Source organism: Piliocolobus tephrosceles, chromosome 3 (assembly GCF_002776525.5).
Source record: "Piliocolobus tephrosceles isolate RC106 chromosome 3, ASM277652v3, whole genome shotgun sequence".
NCBI classification, from domain to species: domain Eukaryota; kingdom Metazoa; phylum Chordata; class Mammalia; order Primates; family Cercopithecidae; genus Piliocolobus; species Piliocolobus tephrosceles.
The window spans coordinates 179,509,418-179,533,837 of NC_045436.1; the positions used below are offsets into that span (position 1 = coordinate 179,509,418).

The 24,420-nt window shown below is 56.8% G+C and overlaps 1 protein-coding gene across 1 annotated transcript in view; it reads left to right on the plus strand.

Moving 5' to 3' along the window:
- SORCS2 (sortilin related VPS10 domain containing receptor 2) overlaps nucleotides 1–24,420 on the plus strand; it is a 542,685-nt gene that overhangs the window by 500,126 nt on the left and 18,139 nt on the right. The window contains exons 12-18 of the mRNA XM_023206691.1: nucleotides 1,297–1,373; nucleotides 7,271–7,362; nucleotides 8,159–8,266; nucleotides 15,319–15,439; nucleotides 16,816–16,949; nucleotides 17,762–17,890; nucleotides 20,592–20,763. Coding sequence (XP_023062459.1) covers nucleotides 1,297–1,373; nucleotides 7,271–7,362; nucleotides 8,159–8,266; nucleotides 15,319–15,439; nucleotides 16,816–16,949; nucleotides 17,762–17,890; nucleotides 20,592–20,763 — 833 coding nt within the window. The remainder of the gene's footprint in view (nucleotides 1–1,296; nucleotides 1,374–7,270; nucleotides 7,363–8,158; nucleotides 8,267–15,318; nucleotides 15,440–16,815; nucleotides 16,950–17,761; nucleotides 17,891–20,591; nucleotides 20,764–24,420) is intronic.

Genomic DNA, 24,420 nt, shown 5'->3' on the forward strand with positions numbered 1-24,420 from the left:
TGGATGGATGGATGGATGGATGGATGGATGGATGGATGAATAGGTGGGTGGGTGGGTGGATGGATGGATGGATGGATGAATAGGTGGGTGGATGAGTCGGTAGATGGGTGGATTTACGAGTAGGTAGGTAAATGAACTTCAACAGAGAAGACAGGCACACAAACACCCTGCCACGCTTAGAACTCACTTTTAATTCATCTATTTGAGGACAATCCATCCCCTTTGGAATTTTCCAGTGACTTCTAAACTTGACCCTGGATAAAGTACTTCTGAAAGTGCCACCTAAATAAAGCTTCAAAGGGCAAGTGATATACAAGTCACCCAGCTGTTCTGGGGCCCCAGAATAGCTTCAATGCCATCATCAGGGTCCCCATCATCCTGGAGATTTGGACCCCTCTGTCTGCCACAGCTATGGGGTGCAGTGGGAGCCCCAAATCTGTCTCATCAGAAATCCGTTTGTTCGAGCCATTTCAGGATGCTGTTTAGGGTGGGCCGGATGCAGCACCAGAGGCTGCTATGATTTTCCTGGTGCTTGTGCTGTTATGCGTGGCCATTGTTCTTTCTATAAGAGCCTCATGTGGGTTCACCTTCCTCATCTGTAACATGAGATTGGCTTGGATGCTGGGCATGAGTTCTTCCCATTCTGACACTGCCCACAGCATTAAGTCTGAGCCCTTCTGAGTGGACATCAAGGCTGGAGATTGACCCAATCAGCCCAGTGCTGTGGCTCCAGTAAACCCAAACCACATTCTGTGCCCCCAGTTGGTTTGGTGCCCACCTCACCTTCCTCCCAAATATCCACCCAGCAGCTAGTGAGACCCTGCTGTGTGCCCACCTGCCTTCTCTCCTGCCTCTGGCTCCCCTGCACCCAGTCCCTAGGAGCTGTCTCTAAACACAAACTCGGCCATGTCCTGCCCTGCTTTCAAGCCCCACAGGGGCTGCCCATGAGCACACATTGGCCCACCCAGCCCACGTCCTCTCCAACCCATCTCTAACCACACTCCATGCTTCTTATCTGTGGACCACACCAGTGGGTTCTCTGAGGTGCCCGAGCTCTGCCTGCCCTGGGCCTCTGCTGGAGTCCCCTCAATGTGGCTGTCTTTGGGCAGGGCTGATCCTTCACTGCGGAGAACCAGACCCAGGGCCCCAGCACAGCCGCCACAGCAGGTCTGTGTGGGAGACGGAGACCCAGGACACAGGCCACTGTTGCTTGAGGATTTTTCCAGGCTCAGACTTGTTAAAGGGGGAAAGCTGGATGATCCTAAGGGTGGTGCTGCCCCTTTCCTTTTGGACCAGGTAACCTGGGCTCGCAGCTGGTGGAATATAAAGAAGAAATGTACATCACGTCAGACTGCGGTCACACCTGGCGGCAGGTAAGCTGGCCGGGAGGTACCCGGCACCCCCACCCCGTCCAGCTGGGACCCTCCGAAGACACTTCTGTCATCCCATCCATTCCAGAGGCTCCGTGGGAGAAGCTCTGAGCCATGTCTCCCATCTTGCAGCCCAAGTGGCTGGAGCCAGGGCTCACTTTAGCAGATGTGCATCTGCTGCATTTGAAAAGCAAATCCAGGCAGATGGCTCGGACCACCCAGCTGCTCTTCCCATGGTCACTGATGGGGAGTGACAGATGCGAGAAACGTCTCCACACAGTTGGACATGTCATGCGAACATCTGAGAAATGGGGATAAATGCCAGGGAACAGAACAGGGAGGAAGTCCCGGCCAGGAAGCCACATGGCGCTTCTGAGGCTTGACTTGGGCTCTTTCGGGAGCCCAGAGAAAGGCCAGGAGGGGAGTACAGGGGACTCCAGGTTCCTGGCAGGGGCTGTGGACACAGCAGTGGAAGAGGATACGGGGGGAGGAACAGGTTGTGGGGGTCATCGTGAGTCTGGGTTGGGGTGTCTGGGGGCTATCCCAGGTCCCGAAAAGAGAAAGGAAGTGAGGAGTGGAGAGGAAGTGCACACTTACGCAGGACGCGGCCACTCCCACCAGCACAGGACGGCCTGGGCAGGGTCCTTCTGTGCTCTGTGCAGCTCTGTGCAGAGCTCAGATTCGCGGACTAGAGGCGATGGTGCTGGTGGCCCTCAGAGTGTGGAGACAGCAAGGCTGAGGGAGGGATGCCAGCCGGTGCCACGTGTCCTGTGTGGTCCAGGCAGCTCTAGGATCCAAACCCCCCCACCCCAGGAGGGGGCCCCGCCTCATTGTACACTGGTTGTTTCTTTCTGGGAGGCGGAACATGGTCTTTCTGGCTGAAGTTGGCCTGCCAACCTCATGGAGTGGCAGTGTCTGCCTTACATACTGGGGAAATCAATCAAACTTACATATGACTCTCTCCTTCCAGACAAGACGTTCTGTTCGAGGTCAGTGTTTTACACGCCCGAGTACGCCAGCCACGGCCCCCTCCCACACAGCAGTGCTCTGGGCACGCGTGCTAATCCCAAAGTGCAGTCTTCACCTGCAGCCTGGGTTGAAGGCCTTGACGTTTTTTAAAAATATGCAAGAAACACGGAATTTTCAAAAGGGCAAAGGCGATTTGTTGTATTTTAATATTTCTATTTCACTAAAACCAGCGAAACATGTCTGAAGCTTCTTAAAGGTCACGTCTGTCTATTTGTTAGAGAAGGTTCCCCCGGATGAGATTCAATAGACAGGGTGAAATAGAAGGTCTTCTAATTTCATAGAAACGGATTGGAAGATAATCGTAGCAGTTGCTTTTGCTGAGCAATTTGCTTAGATTTCAAACTTGGGAATATCAGAATTAAATGGGAGAGCATCTAGGAAAGTGCTGAGCTGAGGCCTGGCCAGGTCTGTGCTTGGTGCCTCCCGAAGGACGGCGGGGTGCAAGGAAGGAGAGGGACTCGCCTGGCTGGTGGTGTGGGGACAGGAGCCTAAGGGGGCAGGCCTGTGCATGCATGTGGCAGGGGAGGGAGGGATGCTCCTGTGGGTATTTTTTGTTTGTTTGTTTTGTTTTGTTTTAGTTTATTAGGGTGGGCTGGGGAGGAAGAATGCCCAGGCAGGCAGGGGCAGAGTGGGACAGAGGCAGAGAGGGCAGGGTGGTGAGCCCAGGGCGGTCTCCATGGCTTCCTCTCATGCCCAGGTTGTCAGGGATGCAGTGGGATGCATCTGAGAGAGAACTCAGAATACGAATGTGGAATGCCAGAGTGCATCTGGTTTAATCGACATCACCTTTCAAAAGCATGAGTTTCCTAGGATGTTTTGTTTAAAGCCAGAAAACGTTACAGAGCCCCTGGCTGAAACCCAGTGTGTGGGGGAGGCAGGGAAAGGGTGAAGTGGAGACCACGACTCTGCTCTCCCCACGCGGCCCTGCTGCTCGCTCAGGGCGCAGGAAACCACAGCAATGGACGTCTGAAGACCCTGCAGCCTGCTGGTGGAGTTTGGACAACCCCGGAGCCACCTTTTCCCAGAGCCCCAAGCTAATGAGAGCAGATGTCATTCCCAGGATGGCCGGGAGGCACCCTGTTCGTCTCCCTGTGGGTGGATGCAGCAACACCGTCCTGCCCACGCTTGGAGAGGAGGGTGGCTGGGCAGGCATCCAGGTGTCCCAGTGCAGAGCCCTGGCGCACACCAGCTCAGGAGGCCAGCTCGGTACCAAAGGGAAATTGCACTCCAGGACTGTCAGGCTCTGGAAGGCCCACTGTCCTCTCACTGCACCACGCCCTGCTGTTCGGCAACCCCATCTCCCTCAGGGGACCCCCAAAGCAGCCGATTAGGCTCCCGGTGGAGCCAGGGAAGGAGGCTGCAGCCATACCTTCGAAGGGTGGGAATCATGCTCAGGCATGGCGGGTGGGCTTATGCAGGGCTCAGGCAGGCGGGTGGGCCTGCCTGGCCACACAAGGGTTCCACTGCTGTCCTGGTGAGGGAGGCTCGCTTCTCCTCGAATTTTCCCTGAGACAGAGAGCTCACTTCTTCCTGGGGTGGGGGAGCCTGTTGCTTGGGAATTCATTTTCCTCCTAAATCATTGTGGGGAGCCTCTAACGAGCCCCTGCCCCTCTGGTCCGTCTCCCCCAGCAACTAAGGAATCTTCTGAAAGGGAATGTGCTCTTGTCACTCCCCGATCAAGCCTTGGGTGTCACACCGGCCTCCAAGCTGCCCATCTGTCCTGGGGCCTGTCCGTGTGCCCCCAGGGCTCCCGGCCCAGCCACATGCTTCCTGCTCCCTGGACACAGCTGCCCTCCTGACCTCCAGGCTTTTGCCCCTCTGTTTCCTGCGTGTGATGCCCTTGTGCCTCCGAAGGTTTCCCCGAGCTCCACTTGCCCTGTGAACCCCTCCCTGGGCTACCCACTGATTCAAGTCTGGACTGCCCTTAAAACAAGATGTCGTTTGTCCACAAAACATTGGCTGAGCCCCTCGTCCTGTGGCAGGGCATGAAGGGTGAAGATGACAGGGCCCCCTCTCTAGTTGCTGGTACCCCGCGGGCAAGTCACTGTGACTGTGTGGGGACGGTCTGCTTCCTTGGGGGTCTCTCCCTAGGCTATGAATCCCTAGGGGCCAGGCCTGCGTCTATGCTGGCACCCCCCACAGAGAGGACCCAGACCAATGGGTCTGTCGGATGGGTAGATCAATGGGGAGGAGAATTGTGGAAAGGTCTTCTTCCTAGTCCCCTAAAATCTGTGCCTGTGACACCCTAAAGGCTACAGGCTGTCAGCTCTCCCTTGTCCAGGAAACAATTTCTATGAATGTAGCCATAGGCAATGTGCTTCTCCAATCACTTTCCTGAGCTAGTGTCAGGACAGAGGATCCGGGCACGGCAACTCCCCTGCCCCCGCTCCGCCCTCGGGCAGACAGGGCTGTGAACCCCAGAGGGAGCACAGGGTGTCGGGGGACATCTGGGGAGCCCCCAGGTTAACTCTGAGTCCCCACTCCAGCCTGCGACCCCGCCACCCACGAGAGTGTGTACCCACCTGTGTGGAGGCAAGATGTCCACAGAGGGAGTCCCCATGGAAGGGGCAGGGTTGGTGTCTGGTGGTCACCAGCTGTGTGGCCTCAGGCAAGTCACTGTGTCTCTGAAACTCAGTGTCTCTGGAAAGTGGAGAAATAACCTGTGAGCCTGGCTGCTCTTCAGTGAGATCCTGTGTGCAGGACGCCTCATGGGCACAACGTGGCTGCCTGGATCCTGCAAGTCCCTGACGGGCAGCAGCACCCCCACCAGGGAGGTCCTGGAGGCTCCACCCTTCTGTGTCATTTGGCCTCACCTGACAGACCCCCACTCTAAACAGGAAGGAGAAAGGAGGAAGGGAGGGAGAGGGGAAGAGGGAGAGAAGGGGGAAGGGAGAGAGAGAAAAAAAGAGAGAGGAGGGAGGGAGACGGGAAGAGGGAGGGCAGGTTTTGGGACACAACTGCTCACCCTCCATCATTTTTCATAAGGAGCCTCTCTTCTTTATCCAAGGCAAAAGTGCTTCCTGGAGAATTCCTAGGAGTGGTGGGAAATGCCAGCAGATTGTGATAACCAGGAGGAAACGCCTGGGGAAGGGCTTTGCAGGGAGGGTAACGGCATGTGCGGAGGGCCTGGGTGTGTTCAGGGAAAGGGAGCAATGTGGGCAGGGGCCCCTCCTTCGGCGCCCTGAGGCCATGGTAGGATTTGGGCTTGACTCTAAGGGTCACGGAAGCGTTGGAAAGTTCTGGTGGGATTGAGGAGCATGGGGGTCAGGAGACCTGCTGGACACCAGGGCCAAGGGTGTGGTCTGCCGGCCCCCACCCAGGTCTGCTGGGGTTCATGTTCCTGTGATGTGGGGCCTCAGTCCGTGTCCTCCCCAGGGCCTTCTGCTGGCTCCTGGAAAACCCAGCATTCAAACGCCAAGGGAGACTCCACATGGAGGGGCAGAGCAAAGATGGAGGCTGATGCTTCTCTTTCTAGCGTCCCCGTGATTGTTCCCCAGCTGCCCTTGAATGTCCCCCTAGAGCCTGGGGTGTCCCCAGCTCAGCCCCCCTGGGGACAGCGCACATGCTGCCCTGTTTGGCTCCACACCTGCTAGGAAGGGGTCAGCCAAGCCTCCTTACTTATCCCGCCCCACATGGCACGAAGTTGCTGCATGCGTGTCCCTGGAAGCTCTGCACAGCTGCACCTTCCTGGGGGGCCCAGGAGCCTGGCTCAGGTGGACACGTCCATAGTCCCCAAGGGCTCGCCGAGACTCTGAGACGGATGAGCGTGCTGGCCCTAGTGGGGGCTGCCTGGGCTGGCTGTCCTCTGTCCCCTCCTGGGCTTCCCTGTGTCCTGCTGTGGGCCACAGGCCTGGAAGACAGATGAGTGAGGGTGGGAGGGCAAAGGGGGCCTCCTTCAAGGAGGGGCGGTATGGGGCGAGAGCAATGTGGCGGAGATGGCAGAGCCCTTGCTGGGCATGTTGAGACGTGCTGGCCGCCCACACATGCATGTTGACTGGAGATTCGGGGCAGGCCCCATGTGTCCTGGTGTGACTTTGGAGCCATCCCCCACTCTGCCACCTTCCAGCTGTGAGGGCTTGGCGTACCCTCCACCCCGCAGAGCCTCAGCGTCCTCATGTATACAATGGGACCCCACCCTGAGGCTGTCTGCCAACAAGCAAGGCCACCTCCGGTATCCCCTCCTGGGTGAGCCCTGTCCAGGCCACTCAGCCTTTTGTCCCTTGGGGATCTGGTGGTCAGTCATTCGTTCACTGGTTCACTTATTCATTCCACACACACTCCCTGGCCACCAAGGTCTGCGCTGAGCTCTGTGGGGTACAGAAGGCTCACAGCGGCCCTGTCTTTGAGGAGCTTTGGCTGGAAGAGACAATGACAGATTAGCGTAGTAAGTGTCAGGTCAGGGGTTTGGAGCCCAGAGGCCACTCCCCACTCAGCCTGGCATCAGGGAGGGCTTCCTGGAGGAAATGGCACTTGAGCTGAGTCTTCATATCAAATTGGGGTTTGCCTTGACTGAGGCTGTATATCGTAAATGTTTTTCCGTTTCTTTCTCATCTTCATGTTGCTTGCACTCTTTGCGCCTGGGTTTTCACACAGAGAGGGCTGCGTGCCGTGCTCATTCGCAGTTTCCTTGTTCAGGTCGATAGGGTAGAAGTTGCTCTCCGCCATTCAATCATCCAGGGTGCGCTGAGTCCGCGTGGGCTGAGAAAGCTTGGGGATGGCCCGGGACGTGCAGGGAACCCTCAGACCGGCCCTGGCCTCTGCCAGCGTCCCCCAGCTGCACATCACGACCCGCCTCCCAGGAGCCACTCAGCCTGGAATGACGTCCAACCTTCTCGGGGCCCTGCCCTCAGCCACACCACTCTCCCCTGCAGGTGTTCGAGGAAGAGCATCACATCCTGTACCTGGACCATGGCGGCGTGATCGTGGCCATCAAAGACACCTCCATCCCCTTGAAGATCCTCAAGTAATGGCATCGGCTAGCCCTGGGGCTGGGAGGGCAGGCTGTGGGGCGGGCTGGGGCTCTTTCTTTCCACCTGGGAACCCTCTCAGACTCTTTCCCAGAATGTCCTCCCCTCGGGGACACAAGATCACATGGCAACGGCACTAAACCCTAAAGACCAGGGCTGGGGCACACCTCAAAAACCCTTCCGGAAGAGTCATCGAGATGGACTTTGCCCTGCCCTGGGGAGACAGGCACAGAGGGAGGCCCCATCCCAGCCTGGGGAGCACGGAGGGTCTTCCCCGAGGAGGTGAGGAATTAGTAAAGTGCAGGGATTGGCACCAGGTAACCCAGACAAGGAAGCCAACATGTGCCCAGGTGAGAGGGTTGGCAGCTGAAGGCCCTCATGGGGAAGGGAGGGCAGGCATGAACTCGGGACCCAGAAGGCATAGCCAGAGCAGCTGTCAGGAAGCCAGTATCACTGTAGTCTGAAAAAGAGCTTACTCAACTGCCAGATGGTGGCACTACAATATCGGCCCTGCCACGGGCCTGGCAACCCCTAGGCCAGGCTCAGGCCATGGGCGGGGCCATTCAGGGGATGCAAAGTGTCTGTGTGGTCCCCAGAAAACACCCCCAGGACTTGCAGCACGATGTGGATAAGCAGATGTGACACCACCTGTGCTGGCAAGGTGGCTGGTGTAGCACCCACCCCTGGCAAGGCGGCTGGTATAGCACCCACCCGTCCAGCAGGACCCGCGGGGCAGAGTCCCAGACACAGGGAGCTTTCCAGCCAACGACGCTGACGATCTTCTCCCGGCAGGTTCAGTGTGGACGAGGGCCTCACCTGGAGCACGCACAACTTCACCAGCACCTCGGTGTTTGTGGACGGACTGCTAAGCGAGCCGGGGGACGAGACGCTGGTCATGACGTGAGTGCTGGGACTGGGGAGCGGTCGCTGGGTGGTGGGGCAGGGCCCTCCCCGAGGCAGGCCATGCTGGGCCTCCCTGGGCCTGCTGTGTCCTTCACCCCCGCAGCCACCTGGGAATCAGGGACATCTGCCACCTGCCCCGGGTCCCCTGGCTGGTGAGGGCAGGACCGAGGCTCCAGACCGGCTCCACCACGGCCACGGCACCTCTCGAGCCGGTGATGATATCATGAGTATTACTATCTACCGGCATCTTTCACAGCCATGTGGCATGAAGGTCATAGGGCTTAGGGCCTGACACCCAGACAGGTCATCATAGGGCAGAGCTGGCTGTGACCCGCTTGTCACCCATCCCGGGGGCTGAGGCTGCAGCACTGGCCCTGCCCGGCTTCCTTCTGCTCAGCCCCAGCTTGGGCCAAATAAGGCACCATGAGGGGCAAAGGAGTCTCAGAAGCATCTGGTGTTCAGAGTCTCCCTGGCCCGGGAGCAGAGATGCGGGGGACAGCGGGGACAGCGGGGACATGCAGGGTTTGACTGCACCGCTGCAGCCACAGTGGGGGAGAAGGCCATCCCCAGAAACCAGTGAAGTGAAGGCCCCTCTGGGCGCCTTCGAACTTGGGCCCCTGTGACAGCCCAGCTGATTCACGGGCTGGGCGAGGCCTGCATGTCTAACGGCTCCTGCGACCCCACGCTGCGCACGGCGAGGCCCCCGCGTCCTCTTCCCGCCTCTCATGGCGATGCCTGAGATATCTGGATAGTGTGTCCCAAACTCACGTTTCCCCAGAACCATGGATGGGACCTTACTTGGAAATAGGGTCATTGTCAATGTAATCAAGCCAAGATGAGGCCATGGAGTAGGGCAGACCCTGATCCAATGACTGTCCTTATAAGAGGACACAGAGACACAGGCCTGGGGGAGGAGGCCGGGGAGGGAGGAGGCCTGGGTGGGGAGGAGGCCTGTGGAGAGGAGGCTGGGGAGGGAGGAGGCCTGGAGTAGAGCCGTGCAGCTGCAAGCCCAGGAACACCCGGGGCCCCCAGGAGCTGGAAGGGGCAGGAAGCCGCCGCCTCTAGAGCCTGTGGAGGGAGCTCAGCCCCGCCAGCCCCTGGATTTCAGTCTTCTGGCCTCCAGCGCGCTAAGAGCACACGCACAATGCTTCAGCAAGGGAGAGCGTGCGAGTGATGACTGAAGCCAGCAGAGTTCATGGTAATTTGCCACTGTAGCCCCACGAAGCTGCCGCAACAGGCCACAGCTCTTACACCTCGAGGCCCAGGCACAGGGAGATTGGACACCTGGACGTTGTACACCTTGTCCTTTGCTCTGTCCCTTCTAGAGCCGCCAGGCCCTGCCCTACCCATTTCCCACGGAAGAGCCGGGCACTGTGCCCCTCACCCCTGCCCACTTGGCTGGAGTAGGCATGTGCTCTGTGGCAGGTGTGGATCTATGGTCTGGGACTGACTCTGGCTGGCTTCAGCAGGAAGTGCTGGCCTGGCTCATTCACCAGTTCACACCCTGAGTTTTCCCTTCCAGCTAGCAATGGCCCTTCATGCCCTTGACCCTGACTGGCTCTTCCACTGGCCCCTGAATGCCCCAGAGGGTCCCACACGGATAAGCCCCCAAAAGTGCCTGACCCCAGCGTCTATCTCCTTCCATATGCCCCACCCTCCCCGGCAGGCACACAGCTCCCAGGAGGCCACGGGAGGACAGCTCCAGGCTGTGGGGAGCAGGCCTGGTTTTGGAAAGAAACTGCCCAGCTGGGACAGTGCTGCCCACCCCGCCCAGCCTGGGCAGGGATGAGGCTGGGCTCCACCCGGACAGGGATGAGGCTGTGTTCTGCCTGGGCAGGGATGAGGCTGGGCTCCACCCGGACAGGCATGAGGCTGTGTTCTGCCTGGACAGGGATGAGGCTGGACTCCGCCCGGGCAGGGATGAGGCTGTGTTCTGCCTGGACAGGGATGAGGCTGGACTCCGCCCGGGCAGGGATGAGGCCGGGCTCTGTCCGGGCAGGGATGAGGCTGGGCTCTGCCTGGACACGGATGAGGCTGAGCTCCTCATGGACAGGGATGAGACTGGGCTCTGCCCGGGCAGGGTTGAGGTTTGACTCTGCAGGGCCAGCATGTCCCCTCGTTTGTCAGGGAGTTTGGGCAGACGCCGCCCCTGAGCTCCCCTGGCTGCTGTGGCTGGGACTGGGAGCACAGCCTTGGAAGACACCACCACTGACCCCTGCTGCTTTCTTCATGCCCGCTACCCATCACACCCACCCACCCTCAACCAACTCTGCTGCTTAACAATTAAAGAAACTGAGGCTCGGAGAGGAGAGGTACCTTGGCCCTTGCTGCAGGAGGAAACAACTGCGACCTAGTCCAGCTCAGACAGGCTCTCCTGGGCAGCTCTGTGGGCAGCAGCCTGTCCTCTCCGGGCAGAGCAGAGATGGGACCCCCTTCGAGGATGCTCCTCTGCTCTGCCTTCATCCAACATGCATTTATTGAGCACCTACTGTGTGCCAAATCAGGATGCTTCTCTCCAGGCCGGTGTCCCTGGACAATGGACCGCACACACTGCACCTCGGTTTCCGCAGCCCTGAAATAGGGAAATGAGTCGGCTTGAGGAGCTGTCAGGAGGATTCAGGGAAGCAGAACGTCTGTGCCCGGGAAATGATATTTCCCTTCCAGAGGCCTTGGCTTCCTTGTCTGTAACGTGAGGACTTAAACCCCACAAGGTCGCCGCAAATGAGCCCTCAACTGATGCTCACCTATGATGCTTGGGGCCTTCTCGCTTCCTGGGTGATGAGCAAGAAACCGCCTGCTTAGACTCTGATTCTAGTATAGAGGCCCGGCTTCCGCCCGCTCCCCAGCAGACAGAGATCCCAGCTGGCCTTCCCAGGCCGTGCATTGTGGTGGGATTGAGGGGATGCTTGGACAGCTCTGCGTCCCACCTGGGGTCCTGGGCGAGGGGGAGCGTTATTTCCGAGAAGATGAGGGTCCCCTTCATGGGTCTCCCTGAATATCCAGTACCCGCCGCAGGTGGGTCCCGCCGGCCGGCCGACCTTTGATCGTGCATCCGTGTGTTTTCGATGGCATGCAATGGCGCTCCTGGGTGGTCTTGTCCTTCAGCACCCCGGGAGAACAGTGAGCCCCTTCCCCTCCCACAGTCTAGGGGGCGTTCTCCCCTTCCTGGACCCTCTGCCCCAAGCCCTCCCTCCGTCTTTACCAATATGGCCTCCTGCGACAGGGGCTGCGATGCAACTTGAGCGAGCGCCCCACTGCATGCTACGGCTGTTTTCATAGATGACCTCAGGCCATTCTCATAAGAAATCTAGACAGATTGATTTATTCCCCCATTTTTGGAGGTGCCCACATGTCTCAAAGAACTCATCCCTGAGGGAGTGTTGGGAGGGTGGGGACCTGGGAGCCTGTCCTGTAAAAATGGGGTGGGGATAATGGCCCTTCCTATTCTCTCAGGGTCCTGATGTTTGCAGCTTTCCCTGCACAGTTCATTCCTGCTCCGGCCGGGCCCTGGACGCATAAAATCCTTCATGACTTTTGCCCACTTTCATGCCCCCGGGGGCCGTGGTCTGGGACAGAACAGGATGGTCCTCCCTTTTCCTACAGCTGCAGGACCTCCTGTGGCCTTTACGGGGAGGAGGAGCGAGGGAGGAAGGGAGTCCGGCCACCATGTATGCTGCCCGCACTCTGTTTGTGGTATGGACCCTTTGTGTGCATGTGGCCAGAACCCACAGAGCAGCGGGGGGCCAGCAGTGCAGGGGTGAGGGCAGCCCTTACTCCTTATACAGAGATTAAGCGCCTTCTCCAGGCCTCAGCTTGCCCGGCCGAGAGATGGGAGTGCTGTCCATCCGGGAGCCTTGAACGAGCCTATCTCTGCAGGGTGCCAAGCCCTTCACCCCGGCTGTCATGAGCATTGGTTAGGCCCCAGAGATGACCCAGCCTTCAGCCCCCCCGCACAGGTGGGGCATTTTATCCCAGAAGGATAATGGCAGAATTCACAGCCAGGTGCTATAACCTTTTAAGTTATTTTTAAAGCATCAGAACAGTTCCTCCAGACCCCCTGGTTCACAGTGCTGCATCTTCAGACAGCTTCCCAATCCCAGTGGCATACAAATAACTCAAACTGCAGGAGCGGGAGCACGCCGGCAGGTCAGAATGAGAGTCCCTCTGCAGAGGTCTGTGCGGGAGCTGCCCTGCGCCAGTGGCCCACAGCCACAGGCTCAGCTTTCGGCCACCCTGTCCCTCCCGGATAACTGTTCTGTCCAAATCCGCCCAAAGGACACCTCTAACCTAGCCAGAGGCACCTTTTGGAACACTTTCCTGGCACCAGTCACTTTCACTTGCCTCCCCTTTCCCCACAGTGCAGCCCAGGTCCTGGGCTTGGGCGAGAGGTGGAGTGGGGGCTCCCAGAGCCTTCCCCGGCTACAGGGTTCCACCCTCACAGCATGGCCCATTTTTCCCTCATTACCTGCAAAGTAATATCTAAGCCCCATCGGCACGTCTTTCCTAAGACCCAGAATTAACTAGATGGCAGCTATTTCTCGTAGTATCAGCTGAGGGTTTAGGTTTCATAAAAGGCAGGGCTTCAGGGACATGGAGGGGGTTAATTCATCAACCAAACCAGCCTCTCTCCTCTGCCCCAGCTCAGAACAGCGGGGAGACGGAGGCCTCCCGGGGGTCTCTGCGGCCAATGGACCCCCAGTGTCATGTTTCTGCGCTCGCCATGTTTCTGCGCAGAGCCTCACAGCTCCAGAGCCGCCAGCCCGGCTCTGGAGTTCCAGCCAGCCCCTCCAGGAGGTGGTTCCAACGCCAGCCCCTCCAGGAGGTGGCCTGAAGCTGTGCTGCCCTAGGCGGGCCCCTTGCTTCAGCCTCAGTTTCCTTGTCTGTGAAAGGGGGCTTTGGCGAGGAGGAAATGGGGGAATACAAGGTCGCACCTGGGCCTGGCCTGCAGTGGGCGCTCCGTATACACCAGTGGCTACTGCTGCCGTGCCTTTCATGATGTCACAGGTCACAGGAGAGAGTGAGGATGCTCTCAGGGATCCAGAAGTTTCCCCTAAAAAGGCATTTCTTAAGTGAGAGAAGACCTTCAGACGCTGTTGAAGAGAACAATGCACCAGGCACATTCTGGACAGCAATGTTGAAGGAAGATCCCAGTGCGACGAGTTGGAGCTCTCCAGTGTTGAGGCCATCCAAGTGGCATCCATCAGGAGACAGACGGCAAGTGAGACCCTCATCCCAGTGACAGGTGCCCTGGAGCCAAGACCTCTCACAGCCAGGGCCACCATACAGGTCCACAGGATTCCTCTGTTGGAAACAGCGCCTACAGAAGCGGGCGGACGCGGCAGAGTCACAGCCGTACCCGGGGACCTTCCCCTGTCCTTGGTGGGTGTTGCCACTAGCAGCTAGGAGGGATCTCAGGCCGAGAGCTCAAGCCCCATTTCGCCACTCCTCTGAGAAAGAACGGCCTGGGGCTTCTGACCCCCATGCGCAGAGAAGAAAGCAGATGGGATTGTGAGCCCAGAGCCAGGGGCCCGGCTGGAATGAAGGCCTGGCAGCGACGTGGCAGGAATGCAGGATGGAACCAGCCTGGCTGCTTCTCAATGAGCGGGCCTTATGGGAGCACAGGGAGGCAGGGTCCCTGGGGAAGGTCCAGGCAAAGACAGAGGGAGGCCCCATGCTCAGCCTGCAGAGGCTTAGGGTTTCATCAAACAAAGACAATAGTGTCTGCCTCTTGGGAATGTTCCGGAGAGTGGAGGCAAACGCGAGGTCACAGATGTAATTCAAGCATGGACCGCCACAGGCTCGCCTGGCTCAGAGGTGCCCCGTGGAGCCGAATCTTCAAGTATCAGCCTCAGACACTCAGACCCAGCTGTCATGTCCTCAGAAATACCCTACAAAACCTTTCTCAACACTGCCCTAGAATGGGGTTGTCCTTTCAGCTCATGATGGGCCACCCCCAAGTATCCAGCCCCAGTTGGGGGTGCTCAGACGGGGACCAGACTGGAGCAGCGTGCATTACCTCCCCCACCCAGATGCTTGGCCTCTGGTAACATGGCCAGAGCACTGCAAGCTGGACTGGAGAAGGCCCAGGGAAGAGCAGGCTGGGCCTACCTTCTGGGTGGTCTTTGGAGCCTAAGTGTGTGGTACTGAGGAATGGAGTGGAAGGCACTCAGGCAGCAGCCTTTCCAGAGAGGGAGAAAGCGGGGCACCTGAGTGCCATTCTGAGTGATGGGCACGCAGCAATAACTGCTGACTGCAAGGAGGGAGAAGAAACAGCACAAACAAGCTGTGTGACCTTGGGCAAGTTACTCAACCTCCCTGTGCCTCGGCTTTCTATTCTGTAAAACGGGTGGACCTGGCCTACCAGGCTGTGCATGCATAGCTTCCAGCACACATGGGTGCGCCCTAAGTGGCCAGCCTCCGTATTCTCTCTTCCGCCACTTCCCCCACCCACCTAGGCTGTGATGGGCCAACCTTGCTCATCCCGTGGGCTCTGAGCTGGGCCTGCTGACTCGTTATTTCTCTGAGTCGTCACCTGTACTAGGGAGCAAACGCCCTGTGGCCCAGCGATGGAAAGCTGGGTTTCTGCAGCGCAGAACTCTCACACGGTCAGGCTGGGAGAAAACCAGCGAGAAGCCAGACAGCCGCAGATGCAGCCACCTGACCACAGATCATTCCGCAAAATATAATGCAAGGACCAGTGTGGGGGCCGTGGAAGGGCTCCTAACCCTGCTGTGGACCTGGGCCTCCTTCCCTGTCCATCAACATGGGCCATGGTGGGTCAACCGCAGCAACTCAGGCAGTGCAGCTGACAAGTCATAGACCACCGGTGGTGGTTGTGGGACTATTCACGCCAAAGCCCACGGAGTACCCATGCAGGGCCAGGCTCGGTGCCCGTGGCAGCCTCGCTCTGATCCCCAGCAAGGGCAGGAGAGGGGTCTCTGTGCCCATGGTACAGGTAGGAACAGAGTCCACAGGGGACATGATTTGCATAGTAGGACGAGGCCTAATGAAAGTGGTTTTCTCTCCCTTCCCTCCTCTTCCTGCCACAGGGTCTTTGGTCACATCAGCTTCCGCTCCGACTGGGAGCTGGTCAAGGTGGACTTCCGGCCCTCATTCTCCAGGCAGTGTGGCGAGGAGGACTACAGCTCCTGGGACCTCTCCAACCTGCAGGTGGGCCGGGATGAGGCTGGGATCGGGCAGGTGGGGTGCACACTGCAAATGCAGGCCCACTCTGCCTGCCAAAGTCCTCCCCTGCAAGGCCGCAGGGCGCCTCCCCGCCTCCAGGAAGTCTTCAGGGAATCCCCAGCACCTTTAGATATCCAGGCCTCCTGTGGGCTTTTCTAGACCCTTCTCGGTCATGGAGCTACCTGGGCTGCGGGTCCTCAGCCACACCCAGGGAGTGTGGGGCCACAGGCTCTACCCCAGCCCGTGGAGTTCAGTGTGCTTGGGGTTCAGGATGTTCAGATCTTAGGAAGGTAACACAGGCCTGTACCATACATGACAGTGGGGTCTGGGTGTGGAGTGGGGTCTGGGGCGAGCCCACCCTGTAATCGAGCCACATAACTGTTTCTATAGCAAATGTGTAATATGGACACTAAGCTGGGTATAAAGGCCATCAGTGCCCCCTCTGTAATTCCAATCAGGCTGTGCTGCAGGCAGTGTGCTGGGGAAGCCTGGGATTTCAGAGTGTGGGGGCCTGGAACTGCTGGGGGGTGGGTGGCCCTGATGAAGAAATGACTTAATGGCACTTGTTAAAGCGCAGGGTTGAAGACTTTACTCGGGGCCATCACGGTGGGTACAGGGACCCTCTCGAAGGAGAGACTGGGCTCAACTCGAATTCAGTGTGAGCAAATGGGGGTTCAGAGCCAAGGTCAGTGAGTGGAAACTGACTAAGAGGAAACACCAGGCATCAGAGGATTTGACATCACCTGGGGGAGCAGCAGGGGATGAGGACGCCTACCGGATGGGGAGGGTGATTGGATATCGAGGGTGGGCGGTGTTTGCCAAACTGCCTTAGCAGGGTGCATTGCTGAAGCTGGATTTCACAAGGAAGTGCTCAGATGGGCCTAGGAGGAGGTTTAGGAGCCTGAAAACAGGCCACTGGGCATCCTCACCGGCCCTGCCCCTATTACTGCCACAGCAGCTGTTGCAGGGAGATGGGGTGGGCCTGTCCCATCCTGATTGTCCCCTGAGGATCCACTGTGTGCTGTGAGCCTTCAAGGCTGTGGCTCGGCCCAGCTCCTGCACAGCGCCTGAGGGGACAAGGGGAACCTCAAAAGGGCAGTACTTCCAGCAGCTCTGCGACCCTTCGGGCCCAGCCAGGGCTGCACACAGGAGGGGTTCAGTGAATGCCCGTGGGTTGGGATGAGAGGGAGGCTTCCCCAACTTGACCACAGACATGCCACGCCTCATTCTGGGCCTCAGTTTCCCCATCTGTAACCTGAGCCGTCAGCCATCTTCACGCTCTGGCAGGCTCAGCGGCACAAGCCCATGTAGAACAGTTGACCTGTCTCTGGCAGCTCCTCACCCTGATGTTCTTGCTGCAGGGCGACCGCTGCATCATGGGCCAGCAGAGAAGTTTCCGGAAGAGAAAGTCCACGTCCTGGTGCATCAAAGGGAGGAGCTTCACCTCAGTGCTCACGTCCCGCGTGTGCGAGTGCCGGGACTCGGACTTCCTGTGGTGAGCGAGGGGCTCCTCGCTGCGGGGCCTCAGGTGCTGCTTGAGCATCCTCCCAGCATGGCGGCCGCTTCCCCCAGCGTGAGGGAGGAAGCCTCAGTGTCTTCTATAACCTGGTGTGAGAGTCACACACCGCCACGTCTGCCTCATTCTATCTGTTAGAACCGAGTCACCAACACCAGCCCACACTCCAGGAAGGAGCTTTAAGGAATTGGTGGTGCATTTTTAAACCCTCTCAGTGGCTGCTCACAGGCAGGAGGAGAAAGTGAGGAACAGGTCAGGGCATTTTGGGGACATGCTGCACCCACCCTGGCCCTTCTCCATCCAGGGACTCTGCTGAAAGCCACCCGACCTGTCCCCTGTTGTTCTCAAAAGCTGCCTATGACTGCCCAGTGCCCACAGGACAATTTGGCTGACAGCTCACCCACCTGCCACCCACCTCACCCCTCCTCATCCTGCCCCCTGGCATTCCAGCCTCCTCCACCTGTACTGGTGCTGCTCAGGCTGGGCCCTGCCAGCAGTGCCTCTCCCTCTCTTCCCCTACCTGTCTCTATCCATCCTTTGAGATTTGCTCACCTCCTCCAGGCAGCCCTCCAGGTTTCTCTGAGTTCCTAGCATCCCTTTGCCTCTCTTGTTACCCTGTGTTGCCCTCTGGGATGGGGCTGTGGGTGCTCCTTCATGTCCTCACAGATGCGTGCACAGCAGGCCCTTGGCATGAGGTTCCCTTCCCAGCTCCCCCACATTCCACCCCAACCCTGGCTGACTCCTGTTCCCACCTGTGCCTGTCACCTACCACTGTTCTTCCCTCCTCCCAGCGACTACGGATTTGAGCGCTCCCCGTCCTCAGAGTCCAACACCAACAAGTGCTCTGCCAACTTCTGGTTTAATCCATTGTCCCCGCCTGACGACTGTGCCCTGGGCCAGACCTACACCAGCAGCCTTGGGTGAGTGCGGGTGCGGGCCTCTCCCTGCCTAAATCCCGGGGGCAGAGCTGCGGTGCAGTCCCGAAACCACGCTGGTGCCTGCAGCTCCCAAGTGGAGTCGGGGAAAGAGAGGTCAAAGTTGAGGATGCCCTGCACTCACAGCACAGAACCTGGCTGCGGGGCTCATGTGAGTCACCAGACATCATGAGCGAATGACCTTAGCTCCCAGGCCAAAGGAGCCCATAGGGTTCTCCCATCTGAGCCCATGTGGGCCAGTGCCAGGAGAAAGCTGCCTTGAGTTGGCTCCGGACAGAGAACAATAGACAGAAAAGGTCCAAGGCGCCCGTGGCTCACACCTGCTACAGCACGTCTTCCCCTGGTCTTTCCGAGCCTCTGCAGTGCTAGGACCCTTCCCCATTTACCAGTGCCCAGTAAACCAGGCCCTCCCCATTTACCAAGGCTTGGGTGCTGGAGGTGCTTCTGCTGCCTGCAGGTCTCAGCTTAAATGACACTTCCTCCAGGAAGCCTTCCCTGACCACCCACCCCTGACCCTGAGCTTGCCTCTATCACAGCACAAATCCCAGTTATTGTCATCACTCACCTAATTGTCTTCCTTGCTGAACTGTAAGCTCCACAACACACAGTAGGTGTTCCTTCAGTCTGTGGTATGCTGAGCACAAGCTGTGCATGAAGAGACAGCATCACCAAATGCAAGCAGTTAGGATACTTTTCCTCCACCAGAGGCTGGGCACATTGTTATGAAGGATTCAGTTCATGTAAAATGTTAGGTATATAAGAGCTGTGAGCCTTCATCTTTAGGAGGTCCCAAACATGCTCCATCAGGAAGTCCCAATTTCCCCATTTCTCTATGAGAACATTTTCAGAGAGGAAGAGAAAAGCCCATGGGCTTGTCAGAAAATCCCCATTACTTTCCCTGAGGGAACATGAGGAAACAGGAGGTAGGACCAGAAATTGCAGGCTTTGGCCTCACCAACATATCTCCTGCCATCCATCCACCCGTCAATGTATCACTCATTCATCCCCCATCTACCCATTTATCCACCCATCATCCAGTTACCCATCATCTCTTCATTCATCCATCCATCCATTCATTCATCCATCCATCCATTCATCCATCCATTCGTTCATTCATCCATCCATTCATTCATCCTTCCATTCTCCCAGGCATTCAGCTACTGTCCATGCACCCCTCTGTCCATCCATGTACCCATCCATCCATTCATCTATCCATCTACCATCCATTTATTCATTCACCATCCATCAATCCATCCATCCATCCATTCACCTATCCCTCTATCTACCCATCAATTCATCCACTATTCACCCACCCATCCATCCATCATCCACTCATCCATCTACCCATCCATCTATCCATCCACCATCTATCTATTCATTCACTCACCATCCATCAATCCATCAATCTACTTATCTATCCATCTGTCTACCCATGCACCCATGTATCATGAAACTGCAGTGGTTGCACATCCACCAGGGCTTGACAACAGGGACTCTTGTCTGAAGTGTCAGGGCCAGGACCTTGATCAAGGCAAAGGATTTCGCCTCATACCATCTGCACACTCTAGGTGCCATGAGTGGGTAGCCCTTAGAGAAGGGTATTTTCTTTCAAAGCACTAATCAAATGGGCTTGTGCATGATCAACTTCTGAATGCTTATTTAACGGCAGAGCCATCTGTGAGAATTTGGCCCTGAGGGCAAGAGGGGGATCAGCCTTGGGGAGACAGGTACCCTCAGCACCTTGGCAGCAACGCTGCTTCCACAGGCTCATAGTGTAGCCTGAGGGAGCTTCACAAGTAGCAAGCTGGATGAGGCCACCCCTTTTAGGGGTGCCCAGGGCCCCTCTCCAGCCTCATGCCACACCTGCTCCCCCTCCAGGCTCAGCACCCACCCTATCGCCTTTGCACATGCTGTTTCAATGGCCTGGGATGCTCTTTCTTCTCCTGCTCACCGCCCCCCAGTCTCAGCTGGAAGCCCCTTTGTCAGGGACCAGGTCCCCAGGGGTGCCCCAGCCAGCACCATCACAGCTGCAGCTTCACTCTGATGTGATTGGTTCAGGTCTGCCTCTGCCTCTCCACTACAGGGTCTGCTCTGCCCAGCATCATGCAAACACCCCCATTCCCAGTACCTGGCCCATAATAGATGCTCAGTAAATAGGTGTCTGATGAGTGCGGCGATGAGTCACGAATCGCCCAATCCAGGTCTCTCAAGGGAACAGGGAGATGGAGCCCAGGAGGAGGAGTATGTGTGCCCATGGTTACGGCCACACTGAGCCAGTGGCGAGGTGGAGGCAGGACCCCAGCCCCTCTCGGGCACTCTGTCCTCCACCTTTCTCGGGAAGACCATGAAATTCCAGCTGCTGCTTAAACACCCTTCTGCAACACTAACAGGGCCATTACTATTACTGTGAGTAACGTGATCAGACCACGGAGATGCCAACACCTCCGAAGCACATCCTGCCACCATCGGTCCCTCCTCCTCTGCGCCTCAGTGTTCTCCTCTCTGAAACGGGGCTGTAACAGCAATCGGGTGGAGTCAGGAGGTGGCTGGGAGTCAGCAAGTAGAGCCCTAGCGGTGGGAAGCCAAACGCCACCTGTGGGTGGCAAGCACGTCCCTCCCCAGACTATGGGGCCCCATCCCTCGCCACCTGTCTGAAGTGGACCCTGACCCTCTCTTGTCAATCCAGGTACCGGAAAGTGGTGTCCAACGTGTGTGAGGGTGGGGTGGACCTGCAGCAGAGTCCGGCGCAGCTGCAGTGCCCCCTCACGCCGCCCCGGGGCCTGCAGGTCAGCATCCAAGGCGAGGCGGTGGCTGTGCGGCCTGGAGAGGATGTCCTGTTTGTGGTGCGGCAGGAGCAGGTGAGTGAGCACCTCCCAGCGGGCTCCCAGGACTGTCCGGCAGGGGCGGCTCCAACTGGGCACGCAGAGGGCATGGTGAAGGGTGTCTTCTCCGCCTAGAAGTGGCTCAGGACATCGCCATCAGCCAGCCTGTCCAGACTGCAGGAGGCAGCAGGGGGTTGGAAATCTACTTCCTGGGTCCAGACCAGCATTTACCAGTGAAAGAGACATGAGAGACATGAAGGAGAATAGAGTAGGATGTAGGGGGGTATCAGGGTCTCTGCAGAGCAGAAGGAGACGTGGTTTCACACATCCAGGGAGGGTGTGTGGTTACTGGCCTTGGTATAAAATGTATTCATTCCCGTGGGTGGCAATACATTTTTTAAGCCTGTAATTATATCGATTTAGTTAATTTGGGATCTTATGAAAAACAGAAAGTTAAAAACACTATTACTTATAATTACACAACCAAAAATAAATCCTGTGTGTGCATGGACAGATACAGATATAAATACTCACAAAAACACAGATAGAAATTTCCTCCTAGCCTCCCAGGCTTGCTTTTTTTGCTTTAGAACAAGTGTTATATTTTCTTCTGACGTTAAAAATAATGAATGTTCAAATTGTAGAACATTTGGAAAACACACACAAAATATCAGGAGTATAAATAGCTCTCCAAAAGCCCCCCAGTCCTCCATGGTAACAACTGTTAGTTTTTTGTATTTCCTTCTAGTCTTTTTAAATTAATTTGTAACATGCTTATTTTTCTGATTGTTGAATAAACTAATGCTCATTGTAGCAAAGTCAAAAATAAAACCTAGAAAAATTTACAAGCATTACAGAAAATTCAAGATGACAGAAAAGGGCACAGGAGAGTTCGATGCCTCCGTGTCGCACCCGGAGGGTGAGTGCCTAGGACCCTGGGCGCTCTCCTGGCACGCAGCTTTCCTGGGCACTTGGTTCTTTGGTGAACAGTACGGGGGATGAAGCAAGTGCAGCTTCACAATGATGTGTGTCCTGTTTAAATGTCCTTCAAAATAGGTGGGGTGGGATGTTGGTGACAAAGGTCTTTGGAGCTGGAAAGCAGGGAGCCTGGTCTAATGCAAACAGGGAAACTGAGGCCCAAGAGGACGCAGAGTGGTGCTTGCCGAGCACCTCCATGGCGGGCGCTGTGCACCAGCCACTGCCTGTACTCCTGGCACCACCTCAAGTGGCATCCTCTTGCCAACCTGCTTTATAGCTAGGGAAACTGAGGCTCGGACAGCGCAGTCACTCTCCCAAGGCCACACGGGAATGAGTGGCAGGGCTGGCATTGGGGTCCCTGGCCCTGAGACTCTACATGGACAGAGACCGAGTCTGGGGGCCCCCAGACCTGAGCCGTTCCCTGGTGCAAGTGTGGCTGCTGATGGAGATGGGCCCTGGGACCCACACTCCTCAGAGCCGGGGCAGCCCTGGGGCGCCTCTGTTCCCAGCAGCATCTTGGGTAGGCAGGAGAACAGAGCTGCTGCCCCGCCTGTCCCGCGTGGACCCCGCTGCGGCTGCCCGTCCAGGGCCGACATCCAGGAAAAATGGCCCTCTGCTGCCCCCTAGAGCCTGGCGTCTCCGCAGTGCAGTCGCATCTGCAGTCTCTGGGAGCCAGTCTACCACCTGCCCAGGGGTCCGGGACCCTGGCTGGGATGCTCTGCGGGCAGGAGCTGGAGTTAGTGCAAGCGAGGAGAGTGATCAAAAGATGCTCCTGGTGGGGAGAGTCAACTCCTACCCCACTGTGCACCTACTGTCAGGAAGAGGCCACCCGCTACGCTAGGGAAGCGGGTGGGAGTGTGGGATCCAGGGTGGACGTACACACTGACTGGTACACACGCTCACACATACACACAAACTCACACACAGACACACATACGCTTACACGCTCGTGTATTCACTCTCAAACTCGAAGACAGATTTGTACACACTCAAACATACGCTCTCTCACACACATAGGCCAACCTACTCTTGCAAACAACACTGGGTTTAGGGGAGTGTGAGTTTTGTAAGTATCTTAAGAATTAAAAAGAAGGTCTGATAGAGGCCCCAGGAATAAACCCATGTAAATATGTCCGAGGGATGTTTGATGTTGGTGCAAAACCAACTCACTGAGGGAAGGGCTTATTCATCCAATAACAGTGAACCTCAACCTCAACCTCACGCCCGACAGAAAAATGAACTCAAAATTGCCTAGATTTAAATGTAGCATGTGAAAATCATAAACCTTTTAGAAAAACCACAGGAGAGAATATCTAGGGCTAGAAGAAGAGTCCTCAGACTTCACACTCAAAGCCAGTCAAAAGGAAAGTTGATAAATTGGGCTTCCTCAGGATTAGCCACTTTCGCTCTGTGGAACAGCCATATTAAGAAGATGAAAGGCAAGCTACAGAGTGAGAGAAAATATTTGCAAACCATATATCCAACAAGGACCAATACCTAGACTAGAGGAAGAACACTCAACAGCAAGGAAACAAACCATCCAGTTAGAAAATGAGCAGAAGAACTGAAAAGACGTTTCACCAGGAGAATGGACAGCTGACAGGTAAGCACACGAAAAGAGGGTCAACACCATCAGCCACCAGGGAAGCCCACAGCCAGACATCACTGCACACCTATCAGAATGACTGACATTAAAAACAGCGCCAACACGAAGTACTGGTGAAGATGCAGGGAAGGGCACTGGATCACTCATGCATGGCTGGGGAGACTGGAGAATGCCACAGGTGTTCTGGAAAACACTTCAGCAGTTTCTTAACGAACTCAACATGCAAGGAGAAGAGGACTGAGCACCTGCCCTTGTGGCAGTCATACCAGAGAAATGAAGACTTCTCTTCACCCAAAAACCTGTGTGTGTCTGTTCATAGCAGTGTTATTCATAAAGGCCAGAAACTCAAACCGCCCAGAGGCCCTGCAATGGGCGAATGTTTGCACGGGCTGGGGTGCACCCATGCTGAGATACCACACTGCAGTGAGAAGGAATCCGTTATTAATACCTGCAGCAGGGTCAAGCATGGTGTCTCATGCCTGTGATTGCAGCAGTTTGGGAGGCCGAGGTGGGTGGATCAGCTGAGGTCAGGAGTTCGAGACCAGCCTGGGCAACATGGCGAAACCCTGTCTCTACTAAAAATACAAAACTTAGCCAAGTGGATGTCTGTAATCCCAGCTACTTGGGAGGCTGAGGTTTGAGAATCACTTGAACCTAGGAGTTGGAGGTTGCAGTGAGCCAAGATCCCACCACTGTACTCCAGCCTGGGCAACAGAGTGAGACACCGTTTAAAAAAAAAAGCCGGGCACGGTGGCTCACGCCTGTAATCCCAACACTTTGGGTGGCCGAGGCAGGCGGATCACGAGGTCAGGAGATCGAGACCCTCCTGGCTAACATGGTGAAACCCCGTCTCTACTAAAAATACAAAAAAATTAGCCAGGCGTGGTGGCGGGTGCCTGTAGTCCCAGCTCCTCGAGAGGCTGAGGCAGGAGAATGGCGTGAACCTGGGGGGCGGAGTTTGCAGTGAGCCAAGAACACGCCATTGCACTCCAGCCTGGGCGCCAGAGCGAGACTCTGTTTCAAAAAAAAAAAAAAAAAAAAATGCGTGCAACAACCTGGATAAGCCTCAAGTGGATTATGCCGAGTGAAAAAAGCCACTCCCACGTGAT